The sequence below is a fragment of the Caretta caretta genome, chromosome 3 (genome assembly GCF_965140235.1).
Source record: "Caretta caretta isolate rCarCar2 chromosome 3, rCarCar1.hap1, whole genome shotgun sequence".
NCBI classification, from domain to species: Eukaryota; Metazoa; Chordata; order Testudines; family Cheloniidae; genus Caretta; species Caretta caretta.
Genome location: NC_134208.1, coordinates 127105995 through 127127250, shown reverse-complemented (window position 1 = coordinate 127127250; position 21256 = coordinate 127105995). Strand labels below are relative to the sequence as shown.

Below are 21256 nucleotides of genomic sequence, written 5' to 3'. Positions count from 1 at the left end.
CGCTTTTTTTTTTTAATGCCCACCCACCCCAACTCCTTCCTAACCCCTTCCCCAAATCCCCGGCCCTGCCACCTCGCCCAGGCCTGCCGCATTTCTCCCCCCCCCCCCCATTGCTTCCTGCGGCTCCCCCCTGCCCTAGCTCACCTCCACTCCGCCTGCTCCCTTGAACATGCTGCCACTCCACTTCTCCCCCCTCCCTCTCAGCAAGGGAGAGGCAGAACGGAGGTGAGTGAGGGTGAGGGGGGGAGAGCACAGGAAGTAACGGTGGGGTAGAGGAACCACTCCCCACCCCAGCTCACCTCCGCTCCACCCCCACCGCGTCCCCAAGCACACCGCTGCTTGGCTTCTCCTCCCTCCCTCGCTGCGCGAAACAGCTGTTTTGCGCGCAGCAAGCCTGGGAGGGGGCAGGGGGAGAAGTGGAGCAGCGGCAGTGCATTCAGGGGAGCAGGCGGACATGAGCTGGGGCGGCGCTGACCATGCCGCCCCTAGAACTGTACTGCCCCAAGCACCTGCTTGTTTTGCTAGTGCCTAGAGCCGGCCCTGCGTATCTTTAGTGTGATTCTCCATCTACAAGATAGTGGAGCAAGAGTAATGCATATTTTCTTTCAAAGCACAACCAATAGAGCCAGATTCTGATCTTGGTTAGGAAGCCTATATTGCTTTGTATTTTGCAGAATCAGCTGCTGTGCATCTAGTTTATCTTCCATGACATGCATGCATATCTGAGATTAGAATCTAGTTCTCTAAATTGTTTCCTTCAAATGCAATAGACTGCACTTAAAAAAAAATTGAAGAAAATTCCTTAAATAGCTTTACTTCTGTGTCCACTATTCTGTATTGCCTGCCACTCTGTAATACTAAAGAGACAAAGTGGGTGAGTTAACTGAAGGTTATGTAGCTGAAGTCAATGTACCTTAGATCGATTTACAGCGGTGTCTACACGGCACTGTCAACAGGAGATGCTCTTCCGCTGACTTACCTCATTCTTCTTGGGGAGCTGGAGTACAGGAGTCTATGGAAGAGTGCTCTGCCATCGACATAGCAGGTCTTCACCAGACCTGCTAAATTGACACCACTGCATCGATCGCAGCATAAATATAGACAAGCCCTTTTATTGGACCAACTTCTCTGTTAGTGAGAGAGACAAGCTTTCGAGCCACTCAGAGGTCTACCCAGATATGACGAAGAGTCCTGTGTGGCTCATAAGCTTGTCTCTCTAACCAACAGAAAAGCTGGTCCAATAAAAGATAGCACCTCACCCACCTTCTCTCTGATATTCTGGGACTAACAGGGCTACAACTACACTGCGTACTTCGTAATATGCTCTTAGAACCTTGAAATTGAAACATATGTCCCTAAGTTTGAGTCAGTTCTCCTCTTTGTAACATCTGTGCAACTGCATTGAGATCTAGGGGTGTGGAGGAAATAATAGATGGCAGAATCTGACTATTAGTTTCCTTCATTTAACAAATGTTGATTTACCCTTACCCCCCAATCACCTACATTAGCATGTCTTCTAGTTCCCATCTTTGTTTTGGTCATTTCCTGTATGTTACCCTTCCTTAATAATCTCAGTACAACATGGTAAGAATTGAGTTTCTTAGTTAATTTGTACTCTCTCTGCTTGCTGAGTAGAGACATTTCTTGTCCAATTTTAATAAGGGTAGAGATCAGCAAATAATTTGTAACAAATTATTTATCTGTTCAATTTTGTCTCTTTTCACAGAATGTTTGTGAGTAGATTGTGAAACTCATAATGAATCATATGTTCACACATTTTCTTGTACAATTAGCTCAAAAACAGCTTCTTGTGAGCATTTTTTAGTTGCATAAGGTAATGGAAGTTAGGTACCAAGGCACTCTTGAAATTCATACGGAGTGCCTGAATACCTTTAAAAATGTGGTCCAAGATCCCTTTTGAAAATGGGATTTAAGTTCCTAAATCACATAGGTGCTTCTGAAAATTTTACCCAGTGTGAATTGTGAACTTCATAGTTAAATATACAATGTGGAATGTGCTTTGGGAAGCTATTTTCAAGGATCCCTTCTGTTAGTAAGGCTCAGCTTTTCAGATATCAATGGAAAATGCACACACGAAGGTTATGATAGTTTAAGTTTTGAATTTGAACAAATATTCACAGAAAATGTTTTCCACTGTGACATAACAGTGCCCGTGACATAACAGTGTTAACGCCCTGGTGAGTTTGTGTTAAGTCCCCCTCTCTGCCAATTTACAAAGGAGATAAGTTGTTACAACCTCCTGCTACAGAAGGCTTGTCTCTTTAGGATAAACTGTAATTGCTCATGCTTTTAGTTCTGGACATCCCCACTTGAATCCCTGGTATTTCGGCCATGAAGCCACCACCAGAGTTGCTCCCCAGAAAAATTAAATTGTTTTTGTGGTCCAAGTATCACATATTTAAGTATCTGACTGTTAAATCAGGAGTCCGCAATTTTAGGTGCCCTGACAACTCCCTTAAAGACAGACTCAGGTCACTTACTCTTTTTTTTCATTGAATCCCTTGTCACCAGCAGTCTGAAATGCTTGCTGCTTAGCACTAACACAAAATGTATAGGCTTGAACATTCCCTCTCAGATCTCTCAAACATGAGATCCTTGCATGGATTTTAGTGGTGGGGAGAATTCTTAACTCGGTTCAGAACTCCTTAACCCAGGAATACTGAGATGCCCATAACAAGCACCCCCTTCTTGACTCTATCTCAACATACATTTTTAACTTCTTTAACTGAGGCATTGGAGGAGACGAGTAAGTGGAAAATTCTAGCAGTCATGAGAAAACTCATGCTAAATGGCCAAGTGCCACACTTACCCCAGCTGGCACAGGCAGGTGCATATCATGATGCTTGCTGTGCACTAGGTGGGTTTCATCCCTTGTGGGAGGGCAGGGCTTATTTCCTTCCCTTGGAGATTCCAGGGTTCCTTAAGAGCCCTTGCAGTATAGATTGCTGCAGGGACAGAGCAAACGTGCACATACCCCAGCTTCCTGGTGCACACCACCTCTCTGGCTGGCACCACTCAGTTTGAAGACAGCAATGCCCAGCTAGTGGCTACCCACCGTGCATGTGAGCTTGTGGCCACCTTGCCACCCTGTTTTAAGTTGGCAGAAGCAAGCAAAGTAAAATTGAGCCCTGTAACTTAACTACTGAACCAAGTTTCTTCAAATGTGATTTTTCTCCCACAATAAAGACTACTGAACACGTAAGCTTGATGTTTGTAGCTTCATCCGTTTTTTCTGAGTAACACAAACAGAAAATAAAATTGTGGTTTGGAACATATGAGCAAATTATGGCTTTTTTCCATGATTGTGTAACTCAAAAATAGTTCAGCTGGTTTTGTTCATACCTTTCAAATAAATTCACCTTCAGGCTAGGGTCAAGCATGGGGAAAGTGTCAGCCCAAGAAGAACTGGTTTGACAAAGGTCTGAGCAACTAAAGAGGAGTTAAATGTTGTTGTTTTAGAACACTGCATTACAGTAAAACATCAGCGTTATGAACTGACCAGATACCTCATTTGGACCAGAAGTACGCAATCAGGCAGCAGCGGAGACCAAGGGGAAAAAAAACAAATACAATATAAAATTGTATTAAACTTAAAATACTTATAAAAAAAGGAAACACAGCATTCTTCTGCTGCATAGTAAAGTTTCAAAGTTGTATTAAATCAATGTTCAGTTGTAAACTTTTGAAAGAACAGCCATGACGTTTTGTTCAGAGTTACGAACATTTGAGTTATGAACAACCTCCATTCCCGAGGTTTTCCTAACTCTGAGGTTCTAATGTAATTATAGCTCCCACTATGAGCAGAAACTATAGTACCCATGACCTTCCCTCTCATCCCTCTTTCCCCTCACTCACACTTTTTCTCTTGCAAAGCTATCCATCAAACAAACAATGACAAGTTACAGTTTAGAACAAATACTATTTAATTTTATTAACCTTCCCTATATGTTAATATTACTTTTTTCTTTCTAAATTAATATAGTTTTTAAAGATCTACTAAATTATATTGCATTTATTTGCTTATGTACTTGCTAATGAAAATAATTAATTGGCAAAATTCAAAACCTTACTGCCAAAAAAATTTAAATGACTTTTCCAGTGACCTACAGTACAAACATCAACTCCTCCAAATTAGAGAGATGTAGACACCCTCCCCCGCCCCCCCCAAAATGTCCATAGCCTTCAAGGCTGATAAACTGCATAGGGACAAGAACAGCACCATTTTAAGGGTAGCATTTGGCCAAACTAATCTAAGAATCCAGAGGACATCTTTGCCCGACTGAAGTCAATGGCAAAACCCCCTTGACCTCAGTAGAGCCAGGATATTACTCCAGAGATCTAATCAGGAGCACTTAAGAAAGTCTCCTCATTTTTGTGCTAAATTACCTACCAATTTTAATCAGTATTTTAATGGGGAAATTACCGTATCACCTCTATAATATCTATCGTTGCAGATCATCTATGCCCCAATTTGCTTAATTAAAGGTTCCCATTGAGTTAGCCCAGCTTCCTGCTGAATTGGTAGACATTCTGTGGCTTCTACATTAAGGAAGGCCCTTCTGATTTGACAGAGTCCATAGTTAGCGATGTGACTTCGCTAGCTATGGCATGCCTTTAGCCTAAGGCACATCTGTTGAAAATTTAATATTTTTTCTTCTTTAACTCTTGACCGGATTTGATGTCAGCAAATCATTCAGCAAGAAGGGATGGGTATTTTTGGTTTAATTTTCTTAGGGGGGAAAAAACGCAACTGATCGTCTCTAGAGTTGGAACTTCTTTTTACCAGTGCAATACACTTTGTATTAATCTTCTTTCTCTTCTCTTTCACTTCAGTCCCTTGTGGCTAGGAAAACTACACCAACCGTCTAGCTAAAAATCCACTTTTAAGAAGAAAACAAAAGTTTCTCCTCCCGTCCCAACCCTGTCATATTAAATGGACTCATTCAAATGTGGATCACTTTTATTGCAAGCTGGCATACACTTTCTCTATTGTTGTAGGATGTGACAGTGTAGTCACTTCTGTTTCACATCCCCCAAGGCTCACAGAAGTAATTTATAGATAATTTATTTATCCTAGGTTGGACAAGTGAGTCAGTGGCACAGCCAGGATTAGCATTCAAGACTTCCTGAATCTCAGCCCTATACCTATTCCTTTGGGCCAGCAGTTTCCACACTTTCTTGGTTCACATGGCACCATGTTAAAAACTTGTTGTGAAGTGAACTGACGGAACACCAAGATTGCCTACCGTAGTTTGGGAAGCCCAGCTCTAGGTTGTACTCTCTCCATCTATGGTATGTAGCTTAAAGTTGAGAGACAAAATCCAATTCTGGATATACAGGACAAAAGCTTTCCTGTCACTAAGAGTTCAGCAACTGGGCACCATTTCCAGTGAATAAACTGTTTATGCAGATAAGTAAACAACATCTGTTAGTATGCATATCGCCTGCCAAAACACTACACATTCCTGCTTCCTGTACACTGCACTTAAACCTCTATAGAAGATACAAATCCCAAAAGGGGCTGTTAGGCGCTTGAGATAGGGTTTGGACAGCTGAACAATCCCCTGCCAGTACCAAAAGAGGGGGAGGAATTGTGCAGCCTAGACAGCATAGCCCTCTCAAAAGCCTGGAGTAAATGTTTGTTCAGCAGCAGACCCTTCGATATAGCCAAGTGAGGGGACAACACTGAAGTGAACCACAGCACGGGAAGCTAAGCCTTCTGGGATGACAGAGTAATGCAATCCATATGAATAGGTCCTCCTCATAAACAAGTTTGACTGAATTTAGGATGATGCAAGTTGTCTCCTATGCCAGCTGATCCAGCAAAGGAAAGTACAAAGTTACGCACCCCCATGTAATGACGTAGACAATAGGAGGTATCCATAATTGTTCCAAATACACACATCAGTGCTTTTTTGGTTCACTGGGCCAGGCATCTTCATCCCTCGCATCCAGCCACATAGTCAGACCCTACTAATCTCTCCCTATAGGATCTGGAGAATAATCCTGGAGTGACCCAGCAATCTGGAATGACTGAGCCAGAGTTGACTCACAGACAATCAATAAATGTCGCCGATTTATGCTGGCTCCCTACATGTTACGATGCAGGCACTAAAAGTTTTGAGGCCAGTCCTGGACACAAGCACAAAATTGTAGAATGCAGTGAGCAGAGCATTTTCATATATAGGGCCCCACCTGGGGAAGATTTTGTTAGAGGAGCTCAAACTAAGTCAAAGCTTGACCCTCTTCAGGAGGGCCTTTCCACATCAACACCAGCTCCCACCTACATCAAAAATGGAGCAGGAAGAGCTTGAGCATATGGCAAATGCCGGGATGAGAGAGAGAGAAAACCTGATCTTCCCCCCACAACCAGAAAACCTGCCTAGGGTGCGGGCTGGAGGAGAGAGGGAGTGTCTCTTGATTTATGCTGCCCATAGCCTTGTATGGCATATAAATACTATGGTGATAGGGCCTTACAGATATTCAAAATGGAACAGCAAACCATCAGCTGTCTCCACCCTGAAGAATGTTAATCCATAGAAGGAAACATAAATTTAAAAGCATGCACAGCCCAGAGGCACTGAAGCAACAGAGAGGTGATACAGGAGGAGGAGAATAGAGATGGATCTGCTTTGCCATAGAACGTGAGAAGGCATCTGAGCAATGGACTAAATGACAGATGCTATGACATCAGGATGCCAGAAGTGGACCCACATAATTGCTGTCCTAAGGGCACCCATGCCAGGAAATATGTAATGCACAGGAGCAGAGAGAGCATATCACCCACCTATCGGTCACTCTGTAACCACTGAAGTACCTGTGTGCCACAACAGTCTTTTTAGTTGCCCCTGGATAGGGAATGGGAGGTTAGAAGGATATGTAAAAAGGGGTCATCAGGCCAAGACATCAGAGAAGCTGTGGTGCATGTTATATGGAGACATAACACTCTCCTCAATATCACATGGGCATGCTACAGCTTCTGTCTCCATGTGGGGAGGCAGATGGCATACCATCATGACAGGCTAATGAAGTCCCAAAATGTGTAACCACCACCTTGGTGAATTAGATATAATTAGCTGAGCCAGATAGGCCCAGTGGGGACTGTTAAATGTGGCACAGAGATAATCACGCAACATGTAACCGGGTTACGTCCAGTGTTGCCTGCCAAAGCCCGAAATCCGTTTTCAGAACAGACGTTTTCTTATGAAGACTAAAAAGGATTACAGATCCGCAGTCCCCAGAAATACTGACTACTAAGAACTGTGGTCAAGGGGCAGATGACTGTGATGCTGAAATCCCTTATACATGTTGCTCCTCAGACCCATTTCAATTGCCTCTTCACTCGCAAACAGTATCCCCACCACCACCACTACTTAGTGCCACCATCCTATTGTAATATCCCATTCCTCATATAGCACTATCCTGATACAGCACCTCCCTCCGTGTTCTCACCAGTACAACAGGCGCTCACCTAAAACCACAACACCCTAACAAGGTGTCAGGAGAAATACCCAATGGGGTGAGGGAGTCCTGCCATTGTTCGTGGCTATAGCCACGCAGATGTGATGCACATGAACACACATCACAAATATCACCTCTGCGGCTACATTCGAATGCCCTCAAACTAATGTCTAAAATAACTTAAAACCAAAGCTTTTTATAATGTGATGTAAAAAAATGTCAGCGCAGCACTACTGTCAAGCACCAAGCAGTATAGGGGTATGGTTGGTGTGGTGAGCATAGCTGGGTGACCTTTCTTTGTCTATGATGGCGCGAGAGCTTTACAGCTGATTTATACTGTTACCCATGGTGGGTAACAAACCACTTCTGCTTCTGCCCACTTCTACCTCTCTACCCTGTCACTTGGGTGGTGTTGTGCCTCGGGGCTGATGCATGGCTTACGTGAATGTTTTGGGAGGTTGCCTGCATTTGGCATAGCTAGACTTCAGGAAGCACTCCTCACAGTATATCCATTTGATTGAAATAGTAAATATTTTATGCAGAAGGGTGTAGCAGTCTCTACCCCAAGCATTCCTACACTGGGTACGTGACTTGTGGTGTATTGCATGTGCAACATGAGAAATGTATGCCCCTGCCTAGCTTTGCACTGCATGACTATATGATATGCCATCTTTGCACATGGTATGGAATTTGGGTCTTGGTGTGGTTGGCTTTTACTGCAAAATGGCTTGAATTGAGGAAGCAATGTGAATGGCTGAGGATTACAAAATCATGCTTATATGGGTCCTGTCTTAAATAAAACATTAAAATAGCTAGAGACCCACATTTTTCCAACATTCAAGGGTTTTCATATCTGAAATTTTGGTTTGGACCAGTGTCTATAAACCAACAATTTTAAAAGCACAGTTGTACAGAAGAATGTGTCATTGCACTGTAATATATTCATTACTTGGGTGTTGGAGGCACTCAGCTTTTGACCTCCCATTTATCAATACACCCAACACACGTACATGTGACAACAGAACCGCAGTGAGGTCTCATGCATTATTGACTAAAATAGACTCATAACCCAGTGGGTGGGTGCTGCAGCTGAGAGATGAATAAATAATGTGGTACAAGGAGAAGAAACAATAAACCTAAACAACTTTATTAGAAAATCAGTAAAACCGTGATCAAGAATAAAATACATCTTTAGGATCAAGGGATGTTAATCTGAAACGTGGAACCCAGCTTGGTTTTGTGAAATTCTATTAAAATCCGTTACTAGGTGAACTTTGGTTTCAGTCTTGATTAGCCTGAACCCTATTCACATCTGTAATTATTTTTTCTCTTATTCTTCATTCATCTGATCCATAAAAAAATCATTACACTTGCTTCTGCCCTGCAGTAATTGTCTCTGCAGATGAAAATAATAGTTGTCTCTTTTGCCTCAGCCACAGACTTTTCCTTTTTACTAATTGTATCTGATTGGGAGCTCAAAATATTTAATCTAAACCACATCCAGGTATTCAATGAGTCATCCTTATTGCTAATATCAGCACAGCACAAGTATGCTTAAATGCACGCAAGATTAACCTACCATAGTCTCTTGATTAACTTGCCATGGTCAGTTGCTGTTATATTCTATTTATTTTTAAATTAGATATTGAGTTTATATAGCTTTATTTTATATTAAAATTCTTTTTTGTAAACCTTAATCTTCCTATTGTGTATATTGCCTTAGTGCCTCACAGCTCAGCCAAGATTAGTACGTCATTGTTCAAATGCAGAGAAAGAGACAGTCTCTTACTATCTACAGGAGCTTACTATCTACAGAAACTAGACAGGCGGTAAGGGCAGGGAGAGAGGTAGGGAAGGTGAAGTGACTCGCCCAGGTCCCACAGCAGGCTAGTGGCAGAGTCAGGACTAGAATCAAAATCTCCCGAGTCCCAGTTCAATGCTCTCTCCAGTGCACCATGCTGCCTCTTAACTGATTGCTGTTCTTATTGTTCTCTCTCTTATAGTTCGGGATCGGGTGCGATCGAAAATGGAGAGAGATATTTTGGCAGAAGTGAATCATCCTTTCATAGTCAAGCTTCATTATGGTAACTATAATAAAATGGAATTCAGATTCACTCGTACATGTGTTTTGGGATTGTAATTGGATCTGTGTCATTTCATAAGAATGCCACTTTGCTAAATACTACCCCATTTCCACTCAGTTATGGACTTCATTTTCCTTATATCACAGGAAAACTTCAGCATGAGGAGGAGGGCTTTGCTACGCCTCTGTCAAAACAAATTTGATACAAGGTGTAATGTAATGAAGGTGTTACTAGGGGGGTGTTGGTGGGATAACAAAGATGTATAGGCCAGTTCTATCACCCCTCTTCAGCAGACAGTTTGATTATTAGATTCTCTTGTTTCCAAAAACTATTAATAATTGATAGCACTCACTAAATTTCTATAAACTATTTACTCCTGGGGGAATTCTGTGCCACTGCGCAATGCAGAATGTTGCAGAAATTAACGTCCGCACAGAATTTCCTTTCCCCCACAGAAATGGGCTGCAGTGCTGCTGGCCGCCACTAAGTACTGATGGACCCAGCAGAGCCTAGCTCGCACATAGAAAACACTGCCATGGGGAGTGGGCAGAGCTAGAGGGTTCCTGGCAGCTGCAGTTCCCCACACACCCTGATGGAAGGAAAAGGTGCAAGCCTGGGACTGAGCATCAGGCTGTTTCTCCCTCTGGATCCCTGGGCTTTGGGGGGGAGGGGACCAGGTGTCTGGTCTCGGGGGAGAGGGTGCGGGTATCTAGGCAAGGGGGAGGCCCTGCAGCTGGGCTCTGTGGGGAGGGTGTGTGGATATCTGGGCAAGGGTGGGGGTCTTGCAGCTGGGCTTTGAGGCAAGGGGGTGTGGGTATCTGGGCAAAAGGGGGCCCAATGGCTCGTCTCGGGGTGGGAGAGGGTGCGGGTATCTGGGGGGAGAAGGCCTGCAGCTGGGCTCTTGGGGGGTGGTATCTGGGCTGGGGGGACCATGTCTGTGCTCTTGGTGGGAGGGGTTTAGGTGTACTGTCAGGAGGGCACCATGGCTGGACTCACGGGGGAGGGGTTGTGGGCATCTAGCCCCCTGGCTGGGCTCTAGGGGGGAAGGGAGCAGAGAAACAGGACCTGGGTTGTTACAGGGGTTTCTTTAACTCTACTCCTGGGGGAATTTTTGTGTGTGTCTGTATTGTTACACACATACTTGACAACAGGTATTTTGAAATAAATTACCAAAATAATTGAAACTGGCATGATTATGTTGTATTATTTTGACAAATAAAATTTGCAGAATTTTTAATTTTTTGGCACAGAATTCCCCCAGGAGTAACTATTGCAATGCTGATGAACTATTGCAATGCTTTCAGTTACACAGCGCAGCTTCCCCCTAGATTTGTCTGTCTTAGCCCAGCAAGCTCCCTGAGTTCTTGAAGAGCCCTATTGCTAGTGCAAAGGGGCTTCTGTGAGCATTTTGAACAGCTGTAGCTCTCTCCTTCCACAATTCTGGGAGCCTCACTGACTAGTTTTACTCTCTTTCCCTCTTTCCACCCTGTGCAATGTGCAATAGAAGGCAGCCTTAGCTTCATTAGGTATATCTACACAGTAATTAAAGGCCTGCACAGATCAGCTGACTTAGACATGTGGGGCTCAGGCTGCGGGGTTCTAAAATTGCTGGGTAGGCATTCAGGGTCAGACTGGAGCCCAAGCTCTGGGACCAGGTGCTAAGCATGGCAAAGAATTCATTAGTAATAAATCTCCATCTCCCAGCTAACACAGGATTGTTCCCTGTAGTATGGTCTAGACTGCTTAGTCCAGCAGAGGTCTTAAATAATTCCGTTCTAAAAGTGAAGTGTTAACATGGTAGGAGAGTTAGCGAACAATGCAGAATTAATCAATAATATTCATTCTTTGGAGACATTGTAATGATTTAAAACATCCAACATCTCCATTCTTTTCTAATGCAGCATTTCAAACAGAGGGAAAGTTGTATCTAATACTAGATTTCCTACGGGGAGGGGACCTTTTCACAAGACTCTCCAAAGAGGTAAGCCCATTGATTTTGTGTGTGGTAGAACACAAAATAACGTCTAGGATTATTTTCAGAATTTGTGTGTGTCCCTGGGTGTATTTTCATTCTATGTAACTGAATTGGAGCTGTAATTTGCTATAATTTCCCTAAACCTTTTTTAATACTTGTATCTACATTGTGTGATAAGTGACATACCTGACAGAGCGTGAGCATCGTGTTAATAGAAAACGTAATTACAGTTTACTCCCAACGGTTAGATCATTGCTAGTTCCTTCTCATGGTAGAATAACCCCGGACTCATTGCTAAAACGAGACACTTGCTGGCTGTGATCTGGAGAGAAAAGATATACCCAGATTCCCCACTCTATGAAGCCTATGCTCCAGTGACCACATGTAGCAGGGTCAGGTTCTGGGTGGCTAGAGAGTTCACAGGCAGCTCAGGTTGAAATTCCAAAATCCCTTCCAGGTTTTCCAGTTTACTTCACCAGATATTTTACACTTTGCAGAAGTCTCTCTCTGCACTCCTTCAAGTAAAGGCCAACATTCAAAACAAACAGGCCAGCAGGGTGGCCATTATGGTCCCCCAGAGTTCCCTGCCATGGCTTCTGGTGAGTAAAATTCCTGTCTCTCTCTTTCATGGGAATAACCTAGTCCCGCCTTACTGTAACTGAGTTCATCTATCCCTGATTAGCTCCCAGATCGGAGAGTCTCCCTGAGCTGACTCTGAACCCTTTGGAATTAGCACAAAAACACAAAGGGTGAAATCCTGGCCCAAATGTAGTCAATGGCAAAACTACCATTGACTTCACTGGGGCAAGATTTCACCCAAGGTTGTTAAGTGGCTCTGCAAGGTCTTTTCCTAGAAGCCTTGCTTGGGCAGGAAGCAGCAAGGTTGTGAGGGCCCCTCACGAGGTCACTGAAAGATCAAGGACACCTTGTCATGCTAGGTTAGCCATGCTACTTTGTCTCTGCCCTTTTGTCCCAGTAATTACATTACCCCAACCCTGGCCAGAGATGGTGACTAATCCTTCAGTTCCAATGATCTTTCCTTTAATTTAAAGAAGAGTGATCCAGGCTTCTCACTCTCTCTCCCTGTGTTACTTTTTATTTTTGTTAAACATACATTATTCATAATACAGCACCTTTTAGTCTGAATAGAACATTTCATACAGTCCTTATCCCACACTGCTTCCCAGAGTTAAATCCCCATAGATATATAGTTACATAATAAAAAATAGCAGAGGGGAGAAAACTGACAGGGAGAATGAGAGAGAAATGAGGAAATAATTGTTTTCAGATTAAATTTGAAAAGAGGGGGAGAGTCAATGAGGAGGACCGACACAGGACAGCTGCCGATGGGGGCAGGGGCTGCCAGGGAGAAGGGTCTTGCACCAGTCACGGTGAGACAATGTAAAAAAAAACAGCTGGTACGACAAAGTTGAGGGTGCAAATGCAGGGGGGGAGAGAGAGAGAGAGAAGGTGCATGTGAATAATGCAAGCCAAATTCTTAAAGCATTGCTCTCGCCTGAAAATTGGCTTTTTAAATTCACATAGAGCAATGACAGCAAATGGGTTTTTTTAAAACATATTATACTATTTTAAATTCTAGATCGAATTTGGTTCTACCTAGCATCTGGTAGAGACAGTGGCAGAGGATGTTATTCCAGTGACATCATTGGCTGAGCTCATTGGAGATTACAAGTCTCTGACCGCAGGGACTATTGCCAGTGGCATTACAAATCCCAAGGAGTTTAACCTGGGGCACATGGTAGCATGCTGGGTCTGGCTGCTGGAGAGAAGCAACAGCTAGCACTGGAGGTGGGGATTGGCACAGCTGTGAGACAGAACCCAAGGCACAGGGTGTGGCAACTGTGCAAGCTAACCGGGCAACAAGAGATGTGATAGTACTACAGAATGTGGATAGTACTGTCCCCTGCAGCAGCTGGTGGAAGTCTGAGTAGACCAAGAGACACCACCTTCCTTTGGTGCTAGCAGTTCTTCTCTCACCTGTCTCAGCTGTGTACCGGCTCCTCTCCCTGCTTCCTTGCTCCTGGAAAGGGCATCTCTCCTTGTCTCCATTCCCTTCCTTCCTCACAGGTTCCCACATATTCCTCTCCGCTCCCCGCCCTCCTAGAGATGTGGTGAGAGCTGCTGCAGCCTCCAAAGGAACAAGTCTGACCGTGACCAGGACTTGAGCCACCACCACCAGGAGGAAGACAACTCCTGGCTGGCTGCCAGGAATGTCTCTAGAAGACAGCATTATCCTACCTCCCCAAGTGATGCTTCAGAAGCAGCCAGCTGGGTAAACTGCAGCTGCTGCTCAGCTCCCTGAGTTCTGCCTCACAGCCAGTACCTGCAGTTGCCATACCTTAGCAGTCAGGCTTCCCAGGGGTTTGCTGTCGCCCCAGGCTAGACTAGCGGGGGAGCCACATCTGGTCCTGTAGGTGTTTTGCCTGTGCCTGGGCCTTTCACTGTGTTCTGTGTCTCATGTCACCAGGGTGAGGTCTGATAGCAAACGTATGTCTCAGCAGGTAAATAAAAGAGGAGCTTGTCATAACTAAGAGCCCAAACCCACTGAAGTCAGTGGAAAAACTCCTATTGACTTCAGTGGGGTGTTTTTGTGATTGGGCCCTAAGTCTACACATGCTGCATATTCTGTTAATATTTTGGAACTAAATATAAGTCATTTTATAAAACACAAAGCATTTCAGTTCACTTTTAGACAAAATAGGTCCATATCTGAGCTTGTGGGAATTTGGGAACCACATGCCAACATTTTAGTAAACTAGGATATATGCCGGTACTAAGGGCCTGGCTGTGCACTGTTGACTTTTTGCCATTGACGTCAATAGACTATGGCTCAGCCAGGGGTGAAAGTAAGTCTAGTGACTTACCGGTACGGGGCTGGGCTGGGGCCGGCTCTGGCCCCCGGAAGCGGCGGGGCCTCAGGCAGAAGGGGTGGGGCTGGGGGAGGTCAGAGCCAGCCCTGGCCCATCCTGTACCAGCAAGTGCCTCCTTCCCCCTCCCCGGGATAACAGCAGCAGCCGGGGGCTCTGGCAGCGGTTTAAAGGGCCCCGGGCGGTAGCGGCAGCCGGAGCCCTGGGCCCTTTAAATTATCCCCAGAGCCCCGCCACCGCTTCCCCAGGGCTCCGGCAGCAGGGCTCCGGGGACGGGGCTCCGACCGCCACTACTGCCCCGGGCCCTTTAAATCATCCTCGGAGCCTGCCGGAGCCCTGGGGAAGCAGCAGCGGGGCTCCAGGGACGATTTAAAGGGCCCAGGGCTCGGCCACCGCTACCGCCCAGGGCCCTTTAAATTGCTGCCCCAGCCCCACCGCTGCTACCACAGGACTCTGGCAGCAATTTAAAGGGCCGGGAGCTCCAGCCACTGCCAGGAGCCGCAGGCCCTTTAAATTGCGCCTGGGGAAGCCGATCCACGCCGTACCAGGGAGTACCAGCTTACTTTCACTTCTGGGCTCAGCCCGGATTTATAGTAGTATGTAATGTCAGCTGAACTGACCAAAAACAAGAATGAAAGCAGCATGATTTAAGGGAGAGGAAAATGTAGCTGAATGAACAGAATTTTGTCTTATAACCAGGAAAACCTGATGAGGAGGGTTAATGTGAGTACTGACAAATTGAATCTGATATGATGGTCTTTCTTGCAATCCTGAGTTAGAGAATTCAAGTCAATCTGTTATCATAACAGTGATTAGACTTGTTCTTCTTTTCTTTCTGACTAGGTAATGTTTACCGAAGAGGATGTCAAGTTCTACTTAGCTGAGCTGGCCTTGGCTTTAGACCACCTCCATAGTCTTGGAATTATTTACAGGGATCTAAAACCAGAAAAGTAAGTTAAGGAGAATAAATTAACTGAAAACATATATATGAACCTTTTAAATCACTTCCTTGTTATATTATTAGTAAGTCACAAAATGCCAAAGAAAGTCCTTAGGTATCTTTTTCCTTATCTTATCTGAGTATTTGTAGCGTCCTCATAATCATATATCTGAGCATCTTACCATCATTACTAGATTTTATCCTCAACACCCCTGTGCGGTAAATTTACCCAATTTACAGATGGGGAACTGAGGCACAGGGTTGATCAAGAGACTAGTGCAAGGTTATTCTAGAGGAGGACTGTGTTTGAGCCAGGAATTGCACTCTGGTCTCCTGAGTCTCGGCCCAGTGCCCTACCTATTCAACTAGCCTTCCTACCCTACCACTTCAGCATGATGTGACACAACATCTGCTATCGTCCAGTATTATATAGTCAAACAGAGTGGGTGCCCTATTGCTTTTGACTGGATAAATTATCTCCCCTCAAAACAAGATATGGAATAAGGTCCCAGATGAGGTAAATCTAGAATAATGCCATTACTCTGGATTTGTACCATTTTAATGCAGATCAGATTTTGACCCTAAAGTTTTTTTCTCGATTTAAACAAGTTTACTTCTATTTGTAGCAGTGAACCAATATAAACTGGCCTTAATCCTGCTGGTTTACAAACTATTCAGTGATGTTAGCTAAATTTTGCCAAGAGTACTGGTAAATTTACTGTTTCTAAAATGCTAGTGTTCCCTTTTTTTTTCTTTTTTTGCTTTTTAAAAATATTTGTATTTACTACTGAAATAAAGCAAATGACACTCATAGTGAGATGACTGCGAGTCAGTTGATATTTTTTGTTGTTGCTCTGTTCCAGTTGACTTGTGGTTAGCATACATTGTTCCATGCCAATTTTAATAAAATGTGCTTCAACCTTTAAAAGTTATGAACCTTTTTAATGAAATATTCAGGTTTGTTTAAAGGAGATTACAGTGTAGTGCAGAAACAGAGCCAGTCTGACTATCCTTTATGCTCCAAACTCTAAGAACATAGCAATATTCTTTCCCTTCATGCCATGCAATTTAAATAAATGCAATTATTTCTTCAGAGTGGTGTGTAATCAATTTCATACTTCTGAAGGAAAGAAGAAGCCAAGAATATTGGAAGTTTGATTTTGTAAGGAGTTGTGGACAGGAAGGTTGTTTATCCACAAATACGATACAAATTACATAACCTTCAAATTCAGTTTCATGTATATATTGCAGTCATTTTGACCGACCAGTAGATAATGACATGACTGAAACTATATGTCATTTACTCAAAAGACCATTTCACAAATTACTAAAAGTTCCAGTCATTTTTGGTTAAATGAAAATAAGAACCAGAAATTTATCAAGTGCAGAAAGTCACCCACTGAATTTAACATCTAAAGGAATAAATGTATCACTTTATTACCAAATATCAAATATAAAAGAACATCTGTCATCAGTAACAAGTGCCATATGTTTTTGTATCTCTATCTGCCAGGAACCCTTTTGATTTGACTTTGTTTTGGTGCTTAGTTGATTCATGTTTGCTAGGCAATCACATACTGCATTCATGAGCACCATAGAAAAGCTAATAAATAAATAAAATATTTGTGATCTTTGATTCTGATTGCTCTAATTAAGAATCGTGCTAGTGTGCTCTTCTTGATGATATTGTTTCTTTTGTTGGGGAATGGCACATTCTCCACTGCCTGTTGCTTTGACCAACCTGTGAAGTACTGAATCACTGCTAGAAAATAATCCTAATACAAACCCATTTAAAAAGCTGAGTTACGGTGTAGTTAAGTTTGTAGGCACATGGCAGTGAAGTTGTGTTTAACAAACAAAAAAGTGAGAAATATAAGAAAGTCAGAGTTAATGGTAAAGTGACCACAAAAATGAAAACAGACTCATTAGGCCCCTTAAAAGCCAAAATAGGCTGCCATGGGACTAATAGGCCTCCAAAGATTATATAAAGTGAACTGGTTTTAGCAGTGTTGAGAGCCATAATGTAGAGAGCCCACTAGCTGCTAATGCTGTTATTCATCCTCATGTCACCTAATCCTGCTGATAGTAAACTTAGTAAACATGGTGTTCAAAAAACCAGTGTTGGTAGCCCATTTACACTAGGGCTCCCGCTGGTGCAAACATCAATGGAGCTGAACCAGTGTTAGATAGGCCCTCTGTTGTCTTTATAGTACTATCCAGTCAAAAAGCTGAGATACAAATACATCTCAGAAGTGGGGAAGGATAGCTCGGTGGTTTGAGCATTGGCCTGCTAAACTCAGGGTTGTGAGTTCAATCCTTGAGGGGGCCATTTGGGATCTGGGGCAAAAATCAGGGATTGGTCCTGCTTTAAGCAGGGGGTTGGACTAGATGACCTCCTGAGGTCCCTTCCAACCCTGATGTTCTATGATTCATTCAGTTGCACCCTCAAAAGAGCGAAATGAAAAGATATTTGGTAAGGTTGCAAAGTCAAGTACTCAAAAGTTAGGAAATGCCAGAATTAAGATTCCCTATGCAATCTTTATTCCAACCCCTTGCATGTATACATTATGATACAGTTTTTAATTACATGATCACCTATTATTTTTCGATAGGATCCCTCCCTCATTCAGTGCAGTCACCCCACTCCATTTTTCTCTCCAGCTTCCAGTCTGCTTGCACAGCTAGTCCCAGTTTCGTTCCCTAGCTCCCAGTCTCCCCCGCCAGTTTCTCCCCCTCCTCCCAGGTTACTTGTCATAATCTACTCCTCCCACAGGTCTGGCTCATATCTCCTCAGGTCACCTTTGCATTTGAATAAAGCAGCTTCCTCCTCCCTGGTGCCTGGGCCCAGCCAGGGGGCTGGAGTGTCACTGAGAGCATAGGAGCACTAGGCTCTCTTCTTTCCACTCAGGTGCCCAGACCCCGCACAACCCACAGCAGCCCATAATTTCAATTTTAGGGAAGGTCCTGCTCAGTCCCAGAGCATGCTCAGTGCAGATGGAATCTTCTGGGAGTTTAGCTGTTAAAATTCTGAACATGTTCAAGTTGCAATTTTTTTCAAAGGCATGTAACTTGGCCAAACTTGGGCAGATTTTCATCGAGATGGCAAAATGAACATCCCTGACACAAAGGCTACCCCCTGCCAAATTTCAAGTGCCTGCTCCAAAGCATGGGGACGCTAGAGCTTTTTACACACAAAAGCTTGCTTTAATTTTTTAACATGAGCAAAACAGCATATTTTTTCCTAGTTTCATTCTTGTAAATGGATGAACTGTTTTAGATTAAATTTTGTCCTCCCCCATTCCCCCAAAATATTCAACCTGAGGCAGACACCCAGCATGGAAAATTTTAGCCCAAACACTTGAAGTTTGGCAAAGATTATAAATAACTGGAAACAGGGTCTTATAATGGGATGTCAGCAACTTTAATAATAGGCAATGCTACCAATTCAGTCTATAATAAATGACTCTGAACACATAGTAAATAAAGCTATACAAAGGAATCCTTCTAATTACATTGGTGTAGCTAAGGGCTTGTCTACACACAAATGTTCGTACTGCTTTAACTATACCTGGACTGTGGGTTCAGAAAAATGGCCAAGCTGAGGGCTGCCGTGAAGCTCCAAGGTGAGCAAATCCGCCAATAAGCGCAAGACCCACCAAGGTAGAGGAGGAACTTTGTCATACTATGTTCACATTAGAAGCTGTACTGGTATAAGTATATGGGTAAAAAATCACACTCCTAACCACAATAGTTATACCAGAACAATAACTGTGTGTAGACCAAGCCTAGGAGAGGATGGCATGAATGCTTGTGGTTTCATCAGAACTTTGTGAAGCCCTATTGGCTGATCTGATCCAAAACATTAAAGAAAAAGAGACAAGTTAGAAAAGAATAGTTAATTGTTCGAAAGATTTTATATGTAATCTACATTAGGAGATATTTATCTTTCAAAGTGTTATTTTTGAGTTGTCTCTTTTTACATTAACTTGGTTCAAACCACATGTGAGAGTGCTGAATGCATCTAATATTTCAGAAATAATCAAGCAAAACTGCAATACAGATACCAACAGCATCATATCTCTCTGTAAATCCCCTAGCAAAGTGCTGAGTGCATCACTGGCTTGATGGTTTACATCACATCATAAAAGCTCAGACAAGCCTGACTTTCCAACTGCCCCATGTCCCGTTTTATATATATAAAGTCTTTTAAGGCGATGATTTACTAGTAAATATTAGTTTCAACTGTAAACATCTGGAATATTTTTTTAACTTTCTATTCTTGCTATTGATAAAGAATTACTGGATACCATTTTTAGATACTGTTAGGGTGGTCACTCTTTAAAACTTTCTGTTTTGCCTTAGATTACCTGATAATATAACCATAATATTAGCAATGTTCCCTTTACTTCTCTATGTTCCTCATACAAATATCTAGAGCAAATTGCAAATACTGAGTTAGTGTTATTAACCACTTATTAATCACAACTGACAAGTTTTTAAGTGCAACTTCTGCACACCAGGAAGTGTTGTGATGCTGAGAACTAGAGGATCTAATCTAAATAGCCAAAAATTGGTCTTTCTCAGTCCTGTTGAAACCAGTGGAATTATTTGTGCAGTAAAGTATGATTCAATGTAAGAATGGCAGAATTGATCCCTTAAAGGCAGCCATTAAATGCCGGAAAAACATACACAGTTCATGAAATCCGTACATGAAAATGTATGTTTGTATTGATGGTGTGGTTAAAGTAGTATGAAGGATTTGGGAGAGTAGTTCTACCTCCTACCAAGAAGTCATAGGTAATTTTCTTCCTTTTGTAGTGCAAAGGACCAAATACATACTTGATGTAATTCTGTTGTAACTCTTCATTGTCTTCATTGAATGTACTGGAGTTACATCACGAATGAATTTGGATGAACAATCTGCAGTGCTGCGGTTGGGTGACATGATGCAAATATTGTACCACAATAAACACACAATACAATGTGATGACATCCTAAATTTGTGAATGTCTCCTGTTTTATGAAGATATTTTGATCTCTGGAGCTGTGAGGAACTTTCATAACAAAACCTGCAACCAGATGAAACTCAAATGGTGTTTCAGATTTTCTTAGCAACCAGAACGTCTGGCCAAGTTTGCTGAAAAGCATAAAATCTAGGTTACATTTCATGAAAACCTGACCTAAGTATGGAGCAAATCTGACCAAAATCATGAAAACTTCGAATAGTTCCACATGAGTTTGGCACCAGGCCAAATTTGGTAGTTTTGGCTGAGTTTCATTCTGCATTCAGGCTTGTTTGAACCTAAAGCTCAAAGTGAAGCCTAGAAGACATGGATCAGAACTAAAAAACAGATACAGAAATTGCTAAGTGTCACAGACAGAATCATTTTAGTATTGATTTGAGATATACAGTAATGTCACTATCCAGTGGGAAGGATTTTTTGTGTTTAAGATTCAGTTGTGGACTTCAGCTGTCGGTTGTAATCCCAGCTCTACTGCAAACATCCTGTGTGACCTTGGGCATGTCACCCTACTGTCCCTGTCCTAGTTTCCCCATATGTAAAATAGAGATTTGTATTCTCCCCTGACTCAAGGCGTGATCCAATGAAGGGCAATAGGCATTGGTTCAGGCTGTCAACGATTAAATTCATTGTTTGTGTTTTAAGATCTTAAAATGGAAATTACTAGAGAAGTGCAAATTGTTGTTATTATTATTATTATTTATTATTACTAATTGTGAAATATAGAATGTGAAGAGCCTCAGTTTTACACAGACACTTTCTAACCTTACATTGAAAAAATAATTATGCATAAGTAGAATATAGAGAAGTTCCATCTTAGGGTTTTGTGATACCATTGGCGTCCTCAGTGGAATTATAACCTAGTA

At 42.8% G+C, this 21256-nt stretch overlaps 1 protein-coding gene across 6 annotated transcripts in view; it reads left to right on the top strand.

The window, feature by feature from the left end:
* The window catches only part of RPS6KA2 (ribosomal protein S6 kinase A2), a 483898-nt gene that overhangs the window by 347172 nt on the left and 115470 nt on the right, over window positions 1-21256 (top strand). For all 6 annotated transcript variants that reach the window (XM_048844025.2, XM_048844028.2, XM_048844024.2 and 3 more), the window contains 3 exons: window positions 9486-9566; window positions 11468-11547; window positions 15273-15379. In XM_048844025.2, the coding sequence (XP_048699982.1) occupies window positions 9486-9566; window positions 11468-11547; window positions 15273-15379 (268 nt within the window). The remainder of the gene's footprint in view (window positions 1-9485; window positions 9567-11467; window positions 11548-15272; window positions 15380-21256) is intronic.